Source organism: Ascaphus truei, chromosome 3 (assembly GCF_040206685.1).
Source record: "Ascaphus truei isolate aAscTru1 chromosome 3, aAscTru1.hap1, whole genome shotgun sequence".
NCBI lineage: Eukaryota > Metazoa > Chordata > Amphibia > Anura > Ascaphidae > Ascaphus > Ascaphus truei.
In genome coordinates this window covers 379271337-379293591 of record NC_134485.1, presented here as the reverse complement: position 1 = coordinate 379293591, position 22255 = coordinate 379271337, and the positions used below count along the sequence as shown (strand labels likewise).

General features: G+C 44.1%; 1 protein-coding gene across 2 annotated transcripts in view; it reads left to right on the top strand.

The window, feature by feature from the left end:
* Positions 1 to 22255, top strand: part of PARP4 (poly(ADP-ribose) polymerase family member 4) — a 154234-nt gene that overhangs the window by 1218 nt on the left and 130761 nt on the right. The window contains exons 1-7 of one of the 2 annotated variants that reach the window (XM_075592309.1): positions 411 to 566; positions 7385 to 7517; positions 9349 to 9544; positions 13294 to 13357; positions 15052 to 15130; positions 16658 to 16756; positions 18568 to 18717. In XM_075592309.1, the coding sequence (XP_075448424.1) occupies positions 7386 to 7517; positions 9349 to 9544; positions 13294 to 13357; positions 15052 to 15130; positions 16658 to 16756; positions 18568 to 18717 (720 nt within the window). In that variant the 5' untranslated portion in view covers positions 411 to 566; position 7385. Of the gene's footprint in view, positions 1 to 410; positions 567 to 7384; positions 7518 to 9348; positions 9545 to 13293; positions 13358 to 15051; positions 15131 to 16657; positions 16757 to 18567; positions 18718 to 22255 lie in introns of those variants that run through there. The other variant, XM_075592310.1, reaches the window with a different exon arrangement.

The following is a 22255-nucleotide window of genomic DNA, read 5'->3' as shown; positions in this document are numbered from 1 at the left end:
TCAGGACTTTCCTAATTTCTAACATCTGTGGTTACCATAGTAACCTTTGGACTACACTGGTTTCTGGGGAGGGCTCCATTTTAATCGCCAGACACATAATATTTAAAAACGCCCGTATCATCTGAATAAAGTATTAGACTTTAAAAATAAAAACAGCATTGAGTAGGGCATGAATCGAAACGAAAACTGCAAAAATTGGCGATAACCGCGGACTGCTGTTGATGTGGGAGTTTTAAACTGCGCAGAGATACTAGCAGCATCTACAGAGGTAAGTATCTCGGAAAGCAGGGTGTCCCCGAGCTGAAATCCTACTGTTGCCTGGAGTGCTGCTTTAAAACATCAGCCATGAAGTGGTTAACCTACTTCTTCCTTCAGATTCCTCCTCCCATTCAGGAAGTAAGGCCAAATGTAGCTTTCAACCAGTTACAGAAGACCTTTCATCCACTCTACTGTAAAACTGTGCTCTTAACCAATAACTGTCAGCCTCATATGTGTGTAGGTGGGCACAGTCAAAACATATGTACAGGCTGCTGTATGCAGCTGGAGTCTGGGCATTGAGGATTCAGGTACTGTATAGTGCAGCACTACTCATTTCTAAAGTACATTACGCTTGTATAATTATGTGTAATTACTTCAGCGCCCGAGGGGCCTGCTGCATCATTGCAGGGTTTTAGTGTTTATTTGCTTGGGAAATTGGGAGAGGCGTTTTCTACACAGAATGCGTAGCTGCCCTTCCAAACAGGAAGTCTTTATCAGTCTGTAGCAATAGCCACAGGTATCTACCCAGGCAGGTACACACCCTTTTCTGCAATGTGATTATGGGGGGCACGTTTGGGGCACTGTCTGAGACATGTCAGTGTGCTCATAATAGCTCTTTATTGCCTTACATAGCAGGTGTATGTTATGTTATCAAAGAAATGCAAGAGAAAAATGGGTGCGCTAGGGAATCAACACCACTGATAAGAATATCACAATGGTCTTATACTGGAGAAATAATTAAAATGGTGAGGAAGGTGGGGTGTGAGTAAGGAACTTGAAGGTGAATAATTCTGTATTGAGTGATCCACACCTAACTAGGTTTATATGTGCCTGTGTGATAGTAGCACAAACAGCAATGTGAAATACCTTTGATATAACAATAAATTCGTATGGCATGAACCACTGTGGAACATGCTCACATATATATGATAGTATATATCTGAGCTACCTGATAATATACAGGGTTCTGTATACCAACACTAAGGGTCTCAAATCAGCACTTGATATAATGTATACTTAATAAGGTCTCTGTACGTTATGGCTGGGGTGTGCTATATTTTCTGGGGGGAGGGGGGATGTACGTGGCAGTTATAGAGGTCCTGCATTCTCCCCCCAGGCATTTAAATTAAATGCTGGGGGACCACGCGAGGTCTCTAGCAAGGCATACCCCGGTTTAAGGACACTCACTTTAAGTACACTCGTGAGTAAGGACATGTCGCCCAATAGGCAAACGGCAGCTGACGCATGCGCCTGTCAGCACGTCCTGCACAGCAACACCGGCTCCCTACCTGTACCGAAGCTGTGCGCAAGCGGGGAGACTGTAGAGCCTGTTACAAATGCGTTATTTACATCAGTTATGCACGTATATGACGATTGCAGTACAGTACATGCATCGATAAGTGGAAAAAAGGTAGTGCTTCACTTTAAGTACATTTTCGCTTTACATACATGCTCCGGTCCCATTGCGTACGTTAATGCGGGGTATGCCTGTAATACACTTACCTTCCTGCAACGCGTCGTCCTGGTGACCCGGCGTCACGTTACCATGGCAGGGTGGGGGGCGCGAGGCGCCAAGGAGAGCAGGCAGGGGTGCGCACGGGGAAAAGTTTGCGCACCTCTGCGTCATGTTATAATATTGAAGGCGGCTGCTACTGGAAAGCAAATAATAAATTGTATCATATGAAAATTAACCCCTTCACTGCAGCAGAGTGGCTAGTTGTAATGTCTGATACTTGATTTTCTTTTTTATGTTGACGTTAAACTGTTGTATTTTATACTGTGATTGTTTCGTTTTAATGGGCTTTACGCCCAGATTCACTAGGCAGCGTTAAATCCGTTCAAATAACATAACTAAACCAGGACCAGACATTATTTTTCTTGCATTAGTTCCATATTCCCCGAGCTAATTGTACTCAGGGATAACGTCGGCTCATTAGAACATAGTTACTGGGAAGAGTTTCCTCATCGTGCGTAGGTGTGCAAATAGAAACTAGCAAGTGTGTAAACAAAATGGAGTTGAGAACTTTTTCACAAAGCCTTAGGATTTATTTTTCTCCACTTTCTCTGCCTATCTATATAAATATTGTTAATATGTATACTTTGATATTCATTATTATTTATGTAGAATTACTGAAGTTTTCTTTTTACGTGGTTTTCTAGTTAATGTTTATAGTGATTTTAAGTGATGATGGATTCTCGGTCATTGTGTTCTTACAATTTGCAACAAATTACATTTCTCCAGGACAGCTGCATGTACTGAAACTGTGCTCACTTGTCAATAACGGCAAATGTAAGAATGACTTATGTTACATAGAGGGAGATTCATTAAAGTGCCAGATTGTAAAGGGTCTAGGAGAGAATAAGAGTTAAGAAAAGCAAAAGAATACAAGATGTTAGAGGAGTATTGATGCATAAGGCAGGAGGGAAATAGGGCAATAGACAGACACAGTCAAGCTTGCTATTTCTGAGTAAGGCTGCGTCCATGGTGAATGATGCCGGGCTGAAGCGCGCTGAGGGAAAGCGGGTGCTTTCCCTGGCCTTAGACCGCGCGCCGTCCGGGGGCATGTCGGGGGCGGGCCAGTGACGTCACGGAGCTGGTTCGCCCTCATTGGGCGAACCGCTCACGTGACCGGCCCTGCGCTCCCATGTGAGCGAAAAAGTAAAATTTTGCTAAGACTTACGCTTCCGCACGTTTGGGTAAGCAAGCCCCTGCTAAAGCCGCTCTCATTGCGGCTGCAGGTGCTCAGTGCCGAGCGTAAGCGCGCCTCAGCACGGAGCCCGAGGCCTAAAGGTATAACTGTTGCATGCTTGAAGGAGGTGAGAAAGGTACTGCAGCTGGAGTTGAAAATATGTGAGTACTGTATAGGGAACTAGCTGAGAGACCCGGCGTTGCCCGGGAGTCACACTGTTCCCCTCCCCCACACACACTGTCGTCCCCCCCTCCCCCACACACACACTGTCCTCCCCCACACACACAGACTGTCCCCCCCTCCCCCACACACACACTGTCCCCCCCCACACACACACTGTCCCCCCCCCCCCACACACACACACACTGCCCCCCCCCCCCCACACGTAGGCCGCGGCCTGTAGAGGGTCTGCGGTTGCGGAGGGAGATCTGTGGCGTGCGTCCCGGTCCGCGGGTCGTAGAGGGTGTGCGGTAGCGGGAGGGAGATGTGTGGCGTGGTGGGCGGTCCGCGGGCCGTACAGTGTGTGAGGTAGCGGGAGGGTGATCGGTGCCGCGCCCTGTAGAGGGTCTGCGGTTGCGGAGGGAGATCTGTGGCGTGTGTCCCGGTCCGCGGCCCGTAGAGGGTGTGCGGTAGCGGGAGGGAGATGTGTCGTGCGCTGGCGTTCGGAAGAGCTCCGTGCGGGCCGCTGCCGAATTGAGTAGGTTGCCGGTGGCGATGTTGTTTAGCGGGAGATGGGAGGGGCGCGGTAGCGGGAGGGAGATCTGTGGCATGCGTCCCGGTCCGCGGGCCGTAGAGGGTGTGCGGTAGCGGGAGGGAGATCTGTGGCGTGCTGGTCGGTCCGCGGGCCGTACAGTGTGTGAGGTAGCGGGAGGGCGATCGGTGCCGATGGTGTTTGACTGTAGGCCGCGGCATGTAGAGGGTGTGCGGTTGCGGAGGGAGATCTGTGGCGTGGACCGGGGGGGGGGGGGGCGAGGGTGGTGTTTTGAAGAGGCAGTCTGCAGTGTTTGGTGTTGTGTGAAGGTGTGTGTGTGTGTGTGCAGTGTTTGGTGTTATCGTGCGTTGTGTGTAGGTGTTGTGTGTAGCTGATTCTGTACCTGATTGGGCAGTCTGTGGTAGCAGACGGTGAGGGTTTTGATAGCTGTGAAGCGTGGCCCCAGAGCAGTGAAGGTTTGAGGATTAGAGGATTAGGTGCTGCAAATGCAAAGCGTTCCCAAAGCTCAGTGAGGGGTGGGACAGTTTGGAAGTATTATCTCAGTGAGGGGTGGGACAGTGTGGCATTGGTGTTGGACGCAGGCCAATGAGAGGTGTGCGGGGGCGGGCATTGGACGCAGGCCAATGAGAGTCAGTGAGGGGTGGGACAGTGTGGCATTGGTGTTGGACGCAGGCCAATGAGAGGTGTGCGGGGGCGGGCATGGCCTGAGCCGGAGTGACAGGCCCAAGGTGCTATGCGATTGGCCCTTGGGACGCAGACATACAGTGCTTTCTGAAATATATAGTAGATAGAGTGGAAGCAAGAGCTCTGAGGAGGTGGGAGGGAATAAGGTGAAGAGGGCAAGAGGAGGAGACAATGAGTGACATCTCCTCTGTTACAGGAAAATAGTCAAGGAAGAGAGATAGGAATAGGAGGTGTGGAGGATACAGAGGGAATCCATTTTAGTCTTGAAATAGTCAACAAAGTCCTGGAGGTGAAATAGCGAAACGTGCTGGTTTGAGTAGAGAGTTAAAAACAGAGGAGAGGTGGCATGGGTTAGACGTGTGAGTGTTGATAATAAAGAAAAGTAGCTTTATTTAGCCTGGGAGACGGTGGGGTTGAAGTAAGATAAATGTGTGGTGAAGGAAGTCAGCGAGAGTATGAGATTTCCTACAGAGGCGTTGAAGGAGTGAATGTAAAAGCGGAGCATGCATGTGTGGTTGTTTAAGTTTAGCCAAGGTCTTGGGTTAGAATGAGCAAGAATGGCAGAGAAGGTGAAGGGCATGTAGATAATGGTAGGTTATTAGTTTGTAGAGGAGCAGAGAGAGGAGAGAGGATTGCAAAGTGTCGAGAGCTGGTAAATTAATGGAATGCACGAATCGCAGGGCTAAATGGAGGTGAAGAATAGGAGAATTGAGAGAGAGAGTAAATGAGGTGATTGTGAGAAAAAGGAAAGGGGGACATGGAGAAATCAGAGAGCAAATACTTTTTTGTGAAAACTAGGTCCAGATAATGGTCATCATTGTGGGTATTTGCTGCAATTCATTTGTAAAGGCCAAAATCAGTGCAAAAGCAGGAATTCCAAGTGAGAGAGGGGTCATCAATATGGCAATTGAAGTCCCCAAAGAGAAGAGGGAGAGTCGGAGGAGAGCAAAATAGAGCCACTATTCTCATGTCTGAGAGAAAGACAAAAGGCGGATGAGTAGAGGTAGGTGGGTGATAGATGATAGCCACTTGGAGATGGAGATGAGAGAAAATATCGACAGTTTGAGCCTCGAATGGAGGAAAACAAAGAGAGGGAGGCATAGGAAGCGACCGGTATCGGCATATGGAGGAGAGGAGGAGCCCCACGCCAGATATATCAAAAAGGAGCAGAGAGTGAGGTAAAAATATGTCGTGTACAGACAGGAACTTGTTAGAAAGGGAGCGGGTATTCCAAAGAGCACAGGAGGAAGGGAGAGGGAGTTAGACAGATGGCTATGAGGTTAGAGGGGTTTACACCACAAGGACGGTAAGTGGGAGGCAAGGACGAGAGCATGTAGGAATTAGACAAGGACCCGGATGGGAAGAGATATCCCCAAAAGCAAGGAAAGAAAGACTGTGCGGAGGATTTGTAGACATGGTTTTAGTGCAGGGGTTGTAGCTGTGTAGTGTCAGAGTTCTTCCCCTGAGGGAAAGCATTTTCGCGAGAACCTTCCACAATCCCAGACGAGCGAGGACACGTTCCTCTAACTCAGTCCAATTCTCTGGAACCGGGTGCTACGCAGTGGACCGGTAGACTCCCAGATTCTTGCATCTGCCTCCCACAAGATATTATGAGTCGTGGGAGGTAAGGAGTGTAACTGTATGGAAGCCTCTAAAAGGCCTGAGCATTTGGACCAGTGGATCCGAGCTGAGGAGGCCACAGTATAGACATCCTGGCACACTTGTGCCCGCTCCAGATCAACTAGGTCCTGGGCCACGAGAAGTATGTTGTCAGTGTAGGCTGAAAGGAGTACCGCATGTTGGGTTCTCTTAGCACTAGCACCTCAACAGACAAAGGAAAGGCTTGTTGGCTAGCACATAGAGTTGACCGGACAAGGGGAAACTTTGACGTTCGCCTCTACCAAATGCCAAGGGTGTAGTGAGGGACCAATTGATCTTAAACACTCTGCAGAGGTGTACAGTGTTTTCAGATAGCCCACGTAACGTGGGCCAAAACTGTACGCATGCAGAGTGACTGACGTATCAGTGATCCACCCTGTCAAACGCCTTCTCTTGATCTAGGGAGAGAAAGGCGAGAGACAAACCAGTCCTGCGAGTGCAGTGCAGCAAATCCCGGATCAGAAAGATATGATCAAAGATGGTCCGGGATCATATAGGACTGGTCGGGGTGAATCACCTCTGCCAGCATGGATTTGAGCCTCAGCGAGATCGCTTTGGCCACGATCTTATAGTCCGTGCATAGCAGCGAGACTGGTCGCCAGTTTTTGATTTGGTGGAGATCCCCCTTCATGGATAGCAAAGTTAATACTGCCCGTGTACATGAAAGAGGCATCTCACCGGCCTCGAGGGCTTCCTCAAGGACCTGTTGGTAGTCAGGTCCCAGAGTCTCCCAGAAGAAGCAGCCCGTCCAGCCCCGGAGATTTACCGTAAGGCATGAGACGGAGGGCGTCGGAGAGCTCAGCTAGAGTAAGAGGCTTATCCAGCCTCTCTCTGTCGTCCTCACTGACTGCGGGAAGCCCCTCCCATAGCACCCTGCAGAAGTCTGAATCGATGAGATCTGGAGAGAATAAGGTGGAGTAAAACATCTGGGCCCTCAGAGGGAAACCGTCATCGGATAGAAGGCAGAATTTCAAATGTAAATATCTCAAGGATCCTCTTAGATTGGAGTGTCATAGTTCAGCTCAGAGAAACCCCTTATTTTATGTAAGGTAAGAATAAATAGCTGTTTGTGATATATATTTGTGTATATATACAGCAAATAGAAAATACCACCTGTGAGCACATTTATTTCTCAGACAGGTCTGCAACCCTGCCTTTTCCCATCATCTCTTAGAATACAACACCTCCATTGCAGCCAAAAATTCTTGTTAAAGGCGCGCGCGTGTGTGTGTGTGTGTGTGTGTGTGTGTGTGTGTGTGTGTGTGTGTGTGTGTGTGTGTGTGTGTGTGTGTGTGTGTGTGTGTGTGTGTGTGTGTGTGTGTGTGTGTGTGTGTGAAAAAGTGCTGTGTAATGTTTATCCATATTGCGCATTTATTTTTAGGATGACGGTGGGCATCTTTGGAGACTGTGTGTTCTTTCTAAAAGTGAACCACTTACCTTTTAAAGAGAAGAAACGATTAAAAGCCTGCATAACCGCGAATGGTGGAATCATTACGTACATACTGACTGAAAAGGTATCTATATTGGCGTCTGGCTTTTTTTTTTTTTTTAAACTTGAAATCAAAGTAAAAAGAGAAAATGCTACACACCCCTCTTCCTGGGTAACTGGTTGTAAATACTACTTAAATATGTTAAGGTATCCAAAATGAAACTCGGAGGACAGAATACCACCCGTCACTACATAAAGAATTAAAATAAACCTTTAAATATAAATATTTCTGCTAATTCACCTTTTTGCTTCAGAAAGTCCAGACGTGTATTGTGTTTCAATCCACTGCAAGACTGTCTAGTAGCAAAGGGGTTAAAATGGTTTTCTCTAAATAGAAGAAGCAGTGGGAAGTTGTGAGAATGAACAGAGATACTCAGCACCATTCTACAATGCAACATACAATTTTTTTAGATGGAAGGTAAACACTTCTTCAAACCAAAATGCACAATGTCTCTTGATTTATTCATTTTAGAACTGTTTCAAATAAATCACGTAGAACATGTTATTAGAAACCGTTACAAAGGCTATGGGTATTTGGGTAATTCATGTTTAGTTTTGTAGTAATGTAGCATTGCAAATATTTAAAAATATATGTTTTTAATGAAGCCATAAAAAAGACCTCTCATGTCTGGTTGATCATTCAGTGTCATTTTTGAAGCACTTCAATTAGAAATATGGCCCCCTATATATCAAGGCAAAAGCAATGGCAAACTCAGTCCTCAAGGGCCACAAACAGGCCAGGTTTTATGGATATCCCTGCTTCAGCACAGGTGCTTCAATCAGTGGTTGTGGTGTGAAACCCCTGAGTTATGTAATCTATTGCTATAGCAGGGACAGTAATTTGTGCTTAAATGTCAGAGACAGCCTCTGTGTGTAGGAAAGAATGGGGAAGTATTTGCAGCTACATTTGAGGACGGGATCTATATATTAAAATAAAAAACCACGAACGTTCATTCATGTGCAGGGACTTGTTTAAAGGGAAATATACACGATAGGAAGCTCGTCAATTATTTAATCGCACAGTCCTGCCTAAGCGGTAAGTGCACACAGTCGCAGCAAGCTCAAAACCCCAGATTTGCTTCAAATAGGACCTGGGATAGGGACCTAATGTATACAACAAAGGAAAAAGACGCCCCAATGCTACATCCAATATGACAAATTATTTAGTTAGATACAATCAGTTTTTCTTGTAAGAGGAAAGTGAACTAAGGACCGTGAATGACACCTTTAATAGGTTATTTATAACTGAATGACAACGAAAAACAGGCAAGTGAAAATATTTCTAATTATTTTTTTTAATTTTTAAACATTTCCATGGTAAACAAATGCTTTTTTTTTTTTTAAATTATAATCATTATTTAATGTTTTTTGGTGTTTAGACTGTTTTCCTGTTCTCCGAGCCTCCAAAGAAATTGATAGCTGTCTTCTGTCTTTTGTTTTTTAAAGTAATTGTGGTGCCATCAATAGTCAAACAGACTAATGATAAGCTATGAGAAACACAAAGAGCTCATATGCTTGAATACAGTTCTCCTGACAAAAAGTGGTTCTCATTCCTTTTTCACAAGACACAGAGACCGTTACTATGAGGGTAAATTAATTTTTCTACGGAAGCCAATTACACTATGTGGTTTTTAACCATATTTTTTACATCCGAAATGCTGAACTTTCTTTTTAATAAGGTTTGCATTTTTGAATAACCTAGGACCAGAAAAAATGCGGTGATAAAATATTTTTTATTTATACAACGCATAGTAAGTATACAGAATGCAACTATGTTTAGTCATTTTGCATCAATAGCCTTCTGGTTTGTATTATCTTTGCTGTCTTTAATGAATGCATTTTTCTATTGGCTTTAGTGCACACATGCAATTGTGACTAATGTTGGTGCACTAAGCTCTTCCCAGTTGAAAAAGATTCGGACGTATCAGATTTCCGTTGGGACCACTGATTTTATATGGAAATCTATCGACGAAAAACGACTCGCACAAGAAAGTCTCAGTGATATTAACAAACCAATTGAAGTTATCCTGGAAAAGGTGAAAAGAATAGAAGGTAAAGTTTGTTGTAAACGGTTTGCGTATGTGTTATAGATGTTTTAGCGTCAATGTAATTTTGTCTCAGTGTCACTGTGATTTAGGAACATGACGACTAGGGAAAGTCAGGGATGAGTTAAATCGAGTGGCCAACTTAGTCCTCAAGCGCCACTAACCGGTCAGGTTTTCAGGATAGTCGTGCTTCAATCAGTGGCTCAGTCAATGACTGAGCCCACAAAAACATGAAGGTGTCTATGCAGTAATAAAAAGAAAATGGTGATTTCAGGCACAGCAATTTTCTGCTTCCAGCTGCGTAGAATGTAAGGAGCTTAATAATCAAGGTTTGATTGCATTTAATGCAGAGCGTTAGCCTGAGGCTTTTATTCCACTTCTGACCTGAGATCCTTGACACCAAGAGAATGATGGGCCCTGAAACATACAATTTCACACATGCCAGTCAATGACTGAGCCACTGATTAAACCACCTATGCTGAAGCAGGGATATCTTTAAAGCTTGAGCTGTTGGGGGCCCTTAACTCAGGGGTGATCAACTCCAATCCTTAAGACACCATGATTATATAATAGCATGTGTGAAATGGTATGTTTCAGGGCCCATCATTCTCTTTGTGTCAAGGATCTCAGGTCAGAAGTGGAATAAAAGCCTCAGGCTAACGCTCTGCATTAAATGCAATCAAACCTTGATTATTAAGCTCCTTACATTCTACGCAGCTGGAAGCAGATAATTGCTGTGCCTGAAGTCACCATTTTCTTTGTTCATGCATAGACGCCCTCATGTTTTCTTGGCTACAAACAGGCAAGGATTTTTATATGATTGTTACTTGGTAGCCATAGAACCTAAATACTATTAAGGTCGCAGTACCTCCAAAACGTCTACCGAGAATTGAATTGCGTATATATTCTAATTTCTTTATTTCTAGCATTAATATCATAGACCTCATGCCTGTTATGTTACTGTTCTCTCTTGCATACGGTGCAAAGTGTTTTAAGGCATTTAGGCATTGTTGGAGATGACATAACGTCAAACACATTGGTGTTGGAAATGAATGCATCACTAACAAAGTATTCATTAAAATGCACCATCTGAACAGGGAGGGCTTAAGCAGAGATCGCAGCCATTGGAAAATGTATATTTATGCCGTATTGGAGATAATACCTCTGCGTTCCAGGGGATAACCGAATACTTTCAGAAAATAATATTGCATTTTAAAATTCTTTGTATGAGGAAACATTGAAATATTAAATGTCACCAGGATGTATCTTCACCTGTCTTCCCCATTTAGGCTGTTACCACTGCAGCACCTTTTTGAGAAATCTCAATAATCTTTGTTATTCCCTTGAAAAAAAAGGAGAAGAAACGTTTTCCATATAATAACTAAGTGGGTTTAGGAGCAATCCATGCAATCTCCTCTTACATGTTTTTTTTTTTTTTTTTTTTAAATAAATCAGTTCCGTAGTATTAGATAATACTTTGCAAACTACATTTTTTTAAATTCAACTCTTAATGCCATTTTTTATGAGTTTCAATATAATGAGCATCCTTTGATCTCTATAGCAGGTTTTAGCACACCTCCTCAGCAGTGCAAGATCTTTGCAATACTTTGATAATTTGTTGCTAATATTCCCAGCTGTTTGAGCTGCAAACTGTAACAATAGATCATGCTACTTTTAGTAATATAAGAATACATTGTAGCTACTGAGTTACACTGACTGAAGGGTTGATTAAAACGGAAAGGCAGCCAGTTTTAGTGAACCCTGGGAAGCAGGATCTTTGCTAATTGAACAAGGGAGAATTAATTAATTGGCAGCTTAGGTAATTAGTTTTCAATAAAGGTAATCAAAAGCTGCATATATTAAAACAAAAAAATTATATTTTTAAGTGCCGTTGGATTGCCTCTTTAAAAGCAATATTTCCATGTATAGGGTATATTGTACTCCCAAAATGTATGCATAAAACAGTGCGTGTAAGAAAATCTACAGTGTCCAACCACCTAGGGTGACCAGTTGTCCCGTTTTAGCCGGGACAGTCCCGTTTTTTAGGGCTCCGTCCTGACTTTTTGGGTGCTTTCCCATTTTTTTTATTCCATTGACTGCGCATGCCTTGCTGACTGCACAAACACAACCAGCACTTACTGGCTGCTCGTGTGCATGCGCGATCAGCACTTACTGGCTGCTCGTGTGCATGCGCGATCAGCACTTACTGGCTGCTCGTGTGCATGCGCGATCAGCACTTACTGGCTGCTCGTGTGCATGCGCGATCAGCACTTACTGGCTGCTCGTGTGCATGCGCGATCAGCACTTACTGGCTGCTCGTGTGCATGCGCGATCAGCACTTACTGGCTGCTCGTGTGCATGCGCGATCGGCACGTACTGGCTACGCATGCGCGATTGCCACTTACTGGCTGCTCGTGTGCATGCGCGATCAGCGCTTACTGGCTGCTCGTGTGCATGCGCGATCGGTACGTACTGGCTACGCATGCGCGATCGCCACTTACTGGCTGCTCGTGTGCATGCTCGATCAGCACTTACTGGCTGCTCGTGTGCATGCGCGATCGGCACGTACTGGCTGCTCGTGTGCATGCTCGATCAGCACTTACTGGCTGCTCGTGTGCATGCGCGATCAGCACTTACTGGCTGCTCGTGTGCATGCGCGATCAGCACTTACTGGCTACGCATGCGCGATCGCCACTTACTGGCTGCTCGTGTGCATGCGCGATCAGCACTTACTGGCTGCTCGTGTGCATGCGCGATCGGCACGTACTGGCTACGCATCCGCGATCGCCACTTACTGGCTGCTCGTGTGCATGCTCGATCAGCACTTACTGGCTGCTCGTGTGCATGCGCGATCGGCACGTACTGGCTGCTCGTGTGCATGCTCGATCAGCACTTACTGGCTGCTCGTGTGCATGCGCAATCGGCACTTACTGGCTGCTCATGTGCGTGCGTGATCGGCGCTTACTGGCTGCTCCTGAGCATGCGCGATCGGCATTTGCCGGCTGCTCGTGTGCACGCGCGACCGGCACTTACTGGCTGCTCGTGTGCATGTGCGGTCGGCACTTACTGGCTGCTCGTGTGCATGTGCGGTCGGCACTGCTCGTGTGCATGCGCGGTCGGCACTTGCCGGCTGCTCGTGTGCATGCGCTATCTGCAAGCTCTGATTGCACATGTGCATGAGAGAGCGGCAAACGCCGATCGCGCATGCACGCGAGCAGCCGACTGCGCATGCGGGACATTTGTCCCATTCTTTGCCGGGACAAAGGTGGTCACTCTACCCACCACCACTCCACTTCGTACACTTCCATCCAGCCGGACCTATATGCTGACGCCACTTCTGTACGCATTTCTTGTATGCCACTTTGTCAGGACTTAAGTGTCTGTGGCGATCCCCACCACCTCAGACACAACAGTCCTGAAGAAGTGGCAAACACAAAACACATTCAGCGGTGACATCAGCACATGGGTCTGGCTGGATGGAACTGCTAGGAGGTTGGGAGAGTTGGAAATACACTGGTCATGTTATAAAAGTAACTACAGTAAAACTCCTTGATCCCCTTTTCAAAATACTTATGCTATAATGAAGGTGTAAAAAGTAGAATGAAAAAAATCTTGTTCCTTTAATCAATTTTGTAGTGAACACTTCTGTTTTTCTAAGTAAATGGCCAGAGAAAGTGTTGTATTGCATGAGAAATATCAATCTAGTCAAATGTGATCTTTCCCTCTAATAATTGAAGTTTCTTACGTTTTCACCAGATAATGAGAAGCGTCAGCCCTCAACCAAAAGTATAACGAAAAATGAGGACGACACATCTGATGGGTATTAAAAATGGATTACTAATCATTAGAAGCAGGAAATACAAATCATTGAATTGTTTTGATATGTTATGTTTATGCTATCTGCCTTTATTCACTAGTGGGGTGTGTGTGTGTCTCGCCCAGCTCCCAGTAAGGTACAAATGAGCACGCACAGCTACAAAACCCCTCACGATTGACCCTAATTATGCTGCCAACACCAGGATTAAATGTAAGGGTTTATACCTCAGGAGTACCTGGTCTCACTGAAAAATATACAAATTAAGAATAATCCAATGCGAATTGTGTTTGAAAATGAAGGCAATGACTTCAAAGGTAAAAGGGACAATTAGAGTGCAAAGACCGTGCATGTTACATTTTAGATCTAATGTAACAAAAGGCATTGATGTGCTCGAACAGAAAAAAAAGATTACAGAGTTACATACAGTAAGAAAAAGGTAAGGCTGATAAATAAGAGTTAATCAGGAAACCTATACATTACCAGGTCTTGTATGTCTCATGGGGATCATACGACAGAAGATACTCACATACACACAGTGTACCACCAGTTAAAGTGTAACTGAGAATCAGATTTTGACATTTATCAGTGACTCTGATAACAACGACACTGGTTCAAATCCCACTATCAGCAACTCGTGACCTTGGGCAAGTCACTTTATCTCCTTGTGCCTCAGGCACCAAAAGCATAGATTGTACACATATCGGGGCAGGGACTGTGCCTGTAGAAATCCTATGTGCTGCGTACCGCATGTTATAATGTAATTGTGAAGCGCTTCCAGTCCCATTGGGAGAAAAATGCGATATGAAATAAAGTTGTAACGTTATGGATTGTACAGAATGTGCATTATTGGAATTAATGTTAGTCTGTAATGATAAATAATAGTGTTCTTTCAGTCCACCCTTTGTCTCTGGTTTTAGGGGGTTCACATGGGAGCCTTGGGAGTTTGCCCATCCACATCACAATAACACCTGTGGCTGGAACCCCCGACTGCCATTTTAACATAAGCGGTTAGAGCAAGGGGTTACCTGAGAAAACAAAATACATTTCCTTACTTGTTTCATTGCTAATAACTTAAAAAGGACATACAAACCAAAATAAGAAGTTAACCCCCTCTCTGCTGGAGCAGGGCAGCTCACGTTGTGTTGGTTAACCTCTTGGTTGCCATACTGCACACAGCATTTCATGTTTACATTGCTATATAGCAAGGCTGGGCAACTCCAGCCCTCAAGACTGGGTCACTGATTGAGCCACCTGTGCTGCAGCAGGGCTTTCCTGAGAACCTGGCCTGTTGGTGGCCCTTGAGGACTGGAGTTGCCCACCCCTGCTGTATCATGACACAGGTATTCAGGCTTTATTTAAACAAAATTGGAGTACAGTTGATTGCTTTAGTTGAATTTTACTCTGTCCAAAGAAATTTTATTCTAACATTGGTTTCTTTATTTTGTTTTTGGTCAAGTATTATATATTTTTGGTTGTCTTTTTTTTTTTTTTTTTACATGTGTATGTGGTGATTTCATTTAGTTGACAATGCTGTAAAAAGTTAAAAAATAAAAATAAATAAACAATTGAAATCCGCTGATCAGTTCCATGTTACTGCTTGAAATGATCAACGTGCTGCAATGTATCATTACGATGAGGTTCTCTTGCACCGAGCGCCATGAGAACGGAATCGTAAGTCTTCCCTTTTCTCACTGTAGGTCTTTCAGCGATCAGGATGCAGAGGAGTTGCCATTATCACAAGATGCAGAAGTGGCAAAATACTGTTTTCTTCAAAAAGTACATATCTGTTTTATTACTACAATAGTTGAATGGTATCCAAGACATTTTGCACATAAAAGTATCTTAACACCTAACACAGGTGTATATATAAAATATATTTATCACGTGTTATTCTCGCTATACTTGCATTATATCCTTCGTAATGTCCCAATCAATCTTTTTTTCCCTCTTGTTCTAACACTCAAACTACTGATACCAGGTTGTAACTCATTATGGGCCATATTTACAAAGCGGTTTTATGCCACAAGACATTTTCCTTTGCTGGAATACACCTTATGGCCTATTCAATTGAATGGGCTTTAAGGTGTGTTCCAGCAGCAGAGCGAGCATAGCACCTCTTAGTAAATATGACACTATATACAGGGCCGCCAACAGGGCGGCAGATCTGGGACAACTGTCCCCATATCCGGTGGCTGTGTGGGACCCGGCCGGAACTAGAAGTTGGGCCCAGGCTTCTGTTGGTTGCCGGGCCCCAGTTCTCTCCAGCTGTGGCCTGTCCTTCACCCTAATCCACCCCCACGCACAGAGAGAGTGGATGTAAGGGGGGGAGGGGGAGGGAGGAGGGGGAAAGCTGGGGAAATAAGAGTGGGTGGAGGAGTAAGAGACAGAGGGGTGGGAGAGATATACATGGGTGGAGGGAGAGGATGAGAAGTGGGAGAGAAATGGAGATGGGTGAGAAAGTGAGGGGGGTGGTGTGTGTGAGGGGGTTGGGGGGAGTGTAAGAGGGGGGGGCTCACAAGGCCGCCAACATGGTGGGCCCTTGGAAAGCTGTCGGCGGACCTGCCTATATAAATTGTGTAGACTTCAGCGTCTGCGTTATGATATTTTTTGCTCCTAGAGGGATAGGTGCTTAGAATCTGACTCATAATTATATCCTTTCATCAAGTCATCATGCTGATTGCTGGTGGTGACCTAAAAACGTGGTTAGGATTATACTGTATTGGTTAGGATTATACTGTATGCAGTAGTGTTCATGTTCCCACAGTGGCTGTGAGCAAGATAACTTTTGTGTGGGGAATATATAACATCATCTGAGTGATGTTGATGTTGCTGTACATTGTTACAATTTAGCAACATGTCCTAGGTCAGGGGTGTGCAAACTTTTCAGTCTGCTCTCCCCCCCCCCCCCTGCTCGTTCCCCCTCTTTGCCTTGTCTTCGGCATCAAATGACGCTGCGGGGTCATGTGACATTGCCATGACAACGTGATGTCACATGACCCTGCAGCGTCATTTGCTGAAGCGTCGCCAAAGACAAGCCAGGGGAAGTGGCAGAGGCCTCACGTGGTCCCCCGGCATTTAATTTAAATGCCTTGGGAAAGAGCGCGGGGCCTATGCAAACTCCGCGCCCCCCCTCCACCCCCCCTGGAAAATCTCCCCCAGTTTGCACACCCCTGTCCTACAGTAGGTAATAAAATATAACTAGAATTGTTTTTTAAATTTTTTATAGCAACCATCAGTAGATCCACCGTCCCCATTGCATGAATATATTTTCATAGTGACAAAATGTTTGTTTGTTTGTTTCAGGGCTCAGAGCTGGCAATTGTTGAACTTCTGTGCTTTCAAGAACACTGTCAGTTTCCATTTAAAATATCTACAACGGTTGGCTTTTCCAATGGATCTCAGGTAGCTATCTAAACGTACCCAGTTTTTTGTCTTCTAGTGTAAGGAAGGACACAACGGACCGGGTTAAAATCTGTTTCCTAACCACTAGTTTTACAAGATTATGCTACTAATTATGTTTTATAAACTTTGTTTGCTTCTGGGTTGCCAAATAATTTTGTAAGAAATGAACATTAATTTCACATACAAGGAGGAATCGGCATTATAAATAGCCAATTTCATCTTCTATTTGTATTTTAATTATTATTAAAAAGGTGGACATTTTTACACATACCAGTCAGATAGCCAAGCCCTTCTGTTCCTAAAACATTGCATGTATACAGTACAGTTAACTCACATTATAGGCTAAAGCAGTAAAAAATTCAGGGCATTATTGAAAACCCTGCTCTCTGATTGGTTAAAATGCCGGGCATTATCCACAGTAATGCCCTGAATTTCAGCAGCTTGCAAAATGCAGTTTTCAATCTGTTTATTTCCAGCCAATCAGCTTTCAGAACAGCTGAGACAGGACAGGGGATTGGTTTGAATTAAGTAAAAGCTCTTGAGACATGGCAGGGGATTGGTCAAAAAATATCAGCCACGGTTTGACTCCTCCCCCTCCCGAGCTGACTGAGATTTTCTGAGCAGATTCAGTTGAATTGGGGGGGGGGGGGGCGAGACTGCAAAGAAGTAAGTGTGTTGTGTATAGAGGTGCAGTGTTGTGTGTGTGTGTGGGGGGGGGGGGGTGCAGAGCTGCTGTGTTGTGTGTAGAGCTGGGGGGAGAGTGCAAAGTTTAGTAAGTGGCTGCATTTTTGATTGTTGCTGCAGTGTGTGTGTGTGTGTTGTATGTGTAGCAGCAGTTTGTGTGAGTGTAGAGCTGGTGTGTGTGTGTGTGTGTGTGTGTGTGTGTATAGAGCTACTGTGTGTGTGTGTGTGTGTGTGTGTGTGTGTGTGTGTGTGTGTATAGAGCTCCAGTGGGTGTATGTGTGTGTGTCAGTAGCAGTGTTTATGGGTGTAGCATGTGTGTGTAGCAGCAGAGTTTGTGTGTGTGTAGAGCTGCTGCTGTGTGTGTAGAGGTGCTGTGTAGTGAGTGTAGAGGAGGTGCTGTGTTGTGTGTATAGAGCTCCAGTGTGTGTGTAGAGGCACTGTGTTGTGTGTGGTGTGCTGTTTTGTGTGTGTGTGTGTAGCAGCAGTTTGTGTGTGAGCTGCTGTGTGTGTGTGTGTGTGTGTGTGTACAGAGGGGGCGGCAGTGTGTGGATATAGATATCTGCAGTGTAAGCGTATATAGAAGTGGTTTCATGTATTTACCATTTTATTTTATTTTAATAAAAAAATCTATTTAACTATACAAAAGTGTCTATTATGTATGAAATAAGTCTACATTTAGCCTATAATAGTAATAATCCCCTCAGAACAGGGCATTACTGGCCAATAATGCCCTGGCTGGGTTAAAGTCCCTCGGCTTCGCCTCGGGCCTTCAACTCTTCCAGCCAGGGCATTATTGGCCAGAAATGCCCTGTTCTTCAGGGATTATTACTTAAATATATCACAGCTCCAAAGAGATTATAATGTCATTTTGGTGTCTGTGACAAATGAAGTTGCATATAATAATAATGTATTCATTCTATATGTAATTGTATGTACGATGTTAAGCAAATGGTAATTTCGTACATTACAATGTGTCAGAAACCAAAGTGGGGAAAAAAGGGATAACCATACATTTTATTGGTACAAATGGTGACATTCAAACCATTAAAACATCTTAAATTATGCTTCAATTTAATAGTTTGAGAGGCAGCTATTTGTAATTGCTCATTACCCATTTTTCTTCACAGAAAGAGAATACATTTCGACTATTGGACACTGCTGAAAAGGCTTGTGAGAAATATGAAATGTACATCAAAGACCTGAAAAATAAAGGTTTCGTAGCGAGAGATGACCTCCCGCCACAAGCGCTCCGATTTGCTTCTGAAACACTTGAGAAGGTGACAATTTCTCTCTACAATTCATACAATACAAATGTATTCCTAACGTTTTCTACTCCTCCCCCATATTCAGTATGGTGCAAAGTCTTTGTACATCGTGAGCGAAGCGCTGATTTCCATTCATGTTGTCTCGCAAAAGTGTTTATCATGGATTGCACCTTTCAATGACTTACAATTATTATACTCCATCGCTGTTATACTCTCAGGCCCCGTCGTGTAAGACCGAGGTCTACAGTGATTGTTGTATTAAAAAAAATCAAAGCACTATATTTTATAGGGCACTTTTTCACCCCTGCTTGCAAGTTTCCGTGGTGTTGGTGGCACCTCTCACATAAGGGCAAACTCATGAAGTCCTGGTACTGGTTAGCGCAGCGGTGCGCAAACTGGGGAGATTTTTTTTGGGGGGGGCGCGGGCGGTTGCAGAGGTCCCGCGCTCTTCCCCAAGGCATTTAAATGAAATGCAGGGGGGCGCGCGAGGCCTCTGCAACCTCTTCTTACTGAGGTTCAGCTGGCTTCAGGACGCGTGACCATGGCAGCGTGGTGTCAAATGACACCGCGGGGTCGTGACGTCATGGTTGCCATGGTAACGTGACGTCAAACGACACCGCGGGTCATGTGTCATCACACAACTGTCACGGTAGCTTATGACAAGATATAATGAACACCAAATATCTGGGATGAACTGAATGAGGCTTAGATATAATAAAATATAATTTATTCCTTAAAAAAGGTGAACACAGCAATATAGTACAATTAACAGGCAAGAAGGTAACACTTACTTAGGGTTGGGGGATGGAGAAGTATCAGCTAGCAATTCTCCAGCAATCCGGTGACATTCCAGGTGGAATCAGAAGAACAACTAAAAACTGTAGGGTTGACACAGTTTATATACCTGTGTAACCCTATTCTTAACATTGAATACAGACTATTGGTGAACAATTATCTGTATCCAATCCCTAACGTGGAGACACAGATTAACCCATGCCCCCCAGCTTATTAGCCCATGTGTACTGGGACTCTATGGGTAGCCCCATAATTAAATCAGGGGCAACGACCAGTCTACCAAATGAAGTATCTGCATTGTTTGTAGGTGTAGACATAAGAGCATAAGAGCAGCAGACCACCCAATAATTTTGGGCATAACCTCATAATGGTATGTTTTAAAAATTGTATTAATGCATCCAAAGTTACAACAATAATTTTGAAGCCTCTAAGTACAATAAAGGCAAGAAAGCAGAAGAGTAGCAGAACAGCAGCAAATAAACAGCATAAGTAACGATTTTATCTTTTATATTTTTGTAGACCCTAAGTATATCAAACAGGGAATAAACAGTTCACCAATATAGGCATGGCAGGAGAGATGAATAATACCTATATATGTCTATTCAACAAACAGTTAACTGTAATACACTGGACTAGCAGTCTACAAAAAATGGGACAGCTCCCAATCCACATTAAGACCTTGTGGATGGAGACTGTCCGTGCAGAAGATCCATGACATCTCTTTTTGCTTCAATATCTTAAGTCTGTTACCACCCCTTATCAGACTAGGGACATGTTCAAGTCCCAAAAAGGAAAAGCCTTGTAGGCCACCTTGTCGACAGGAGGAGAAATGCTGAGAGACCGGATGCAACAAGTCCTTTTTCTTAATTAGCCGTACATGTTCCTGTATTCTAGTTTTTAACGCTCTAATTGTATGGCCAATATAGGTCTTGTTGCATCCGCATCTAATCATGTAGACTACATGACTGCTATTGCAGTTGATAAACGTATGTATAGGTTTTTTAACCTTTGGTTTAAGACAATCAATTACCTTTGTTGGTCTGGCATACTGGCACACATTACACCGTCCACATAGGAAGAACCCTTTAGGTATATTCCTAATTTTGTCCACACTTTGGGATGAAAAGAGACTGGGTGACAAATAAGATGATAAGGGTTTTGCTCTACGAAAGACCAATTTGGGCCTTTCCTTTGTAATGTTTTCTAGGTCACAGTCTAGTTTAAGTGTTTCCCAGTGTTTGGCTATAATGGACCTGATGTCATTTGATTGACGGCTCTGTTTAGTAATGAACAGGGGTGCATTTTGGGTGCGATCTCCCTTTTTCACTTTTGTTTTTGACAGAAGTTCTTCCCTTGACATTGCTCTAACCATAGTTAAGGTTTCCACTAGATCCCTTTCAGGATACCCTCTGTCCTTAAATCTATTAATCATCAGATTTGCCTGATTGACGAAATTTTCATCGGTTGAACACAACCTTCTGAGGCGCATGAGTTGCCCCTTTGGTATACCTTTCTTAAGGGGCAATGGGTGGTTGCTATTCGCCATAAGGTAAGTGTTCCTAGAGTTGGGCTTCCTGTACACATCGGTCTGAATCTCTCCCCTTAGATCAACATAAATAAGAATATCCAAAAAGTGTATTTGATTACTACTGTGCTCATGTGTGAATTATAGGTTATAATTGTTAGAATTTAAAGACTGGATAAAAAGCTCCAGAGTGTGAGTGTCACCCTCCCAAATAAAAAACAGATCGTCGATATAGCGGCGATAAAACAAAATGTGTTTCCTAAATAAATTTAAATCACTATAAATAAAAAGTGATTCCCAAAACCCCATGAAAAGATTCGCGTAAGAGGGTGCAAAAGACGTACCCATTGCAGTGCCAGTGAGTTGCAAATAAAATTGTGAATCATAGCTAAAGTAGTTGTGCGTGAGCAGAAATGTGATAGATTCGATCAAAAAAATACAAAGTGCAGGGGAGAGATCAGGTTTGTTAAGAAAGTGCTGTACAGCCTCTATGCCCTGCCTGTGGTCTATGATGGAGTACAACGACTTCACATCCATAGTCACCCAGACACAGTTGGTGGTCCAATTTATTGTTTTTAAGTCTTCAATTAGATGTCTGGAATCTTTGGTGTAAGAGGGCAGGCTGAGCACCAGAGGCTGTAGAAAAAAATCAATATAACGTGATAAAGCATCTCCCAAAGATCCAATTCCCGACACAATTGGCCTACCTGGAGGTTGCGTCAGGGTTTTATGGATCTTCGGGAGATGATAAAAAATAGGTATAATTGGGTCTGGTGTGTACAGGAAGCCCAACTCTTTAGGATCCAAGATATAGAGGACTTCACCCAGTTCTAGGTGTGACCTAAGCTGGACGAGGTATCTTTGAGTAGGATCTGAGGTAAGTTTTTTGCTGTGCTCCAAGTCCCTGTCCCTCCCCTCCTTCTTACTAAACAATCAGACAGTTAACTTTTGATCACAGTGCTTAGGCTCAATCAGCCGGCTGCCCTTCATGACCTATTAGCATAGCAAAGAGAGTCTGCATTTTTAGAACAGATCCAAAATACCATACATATACACTTTAATATCTACACATATTAATAAGTTCCATTCTGGGGGGCTCAGTGGGTCGAAATTTGCCAGTTTTTAATGCCTACAGTGACACCACACATTAGCCAAATATCAACTCTCTGCGACCTCCAGAACTGTAGATACAGAAATGCACTTTAAAACATTAAAATACAGGATTATAAT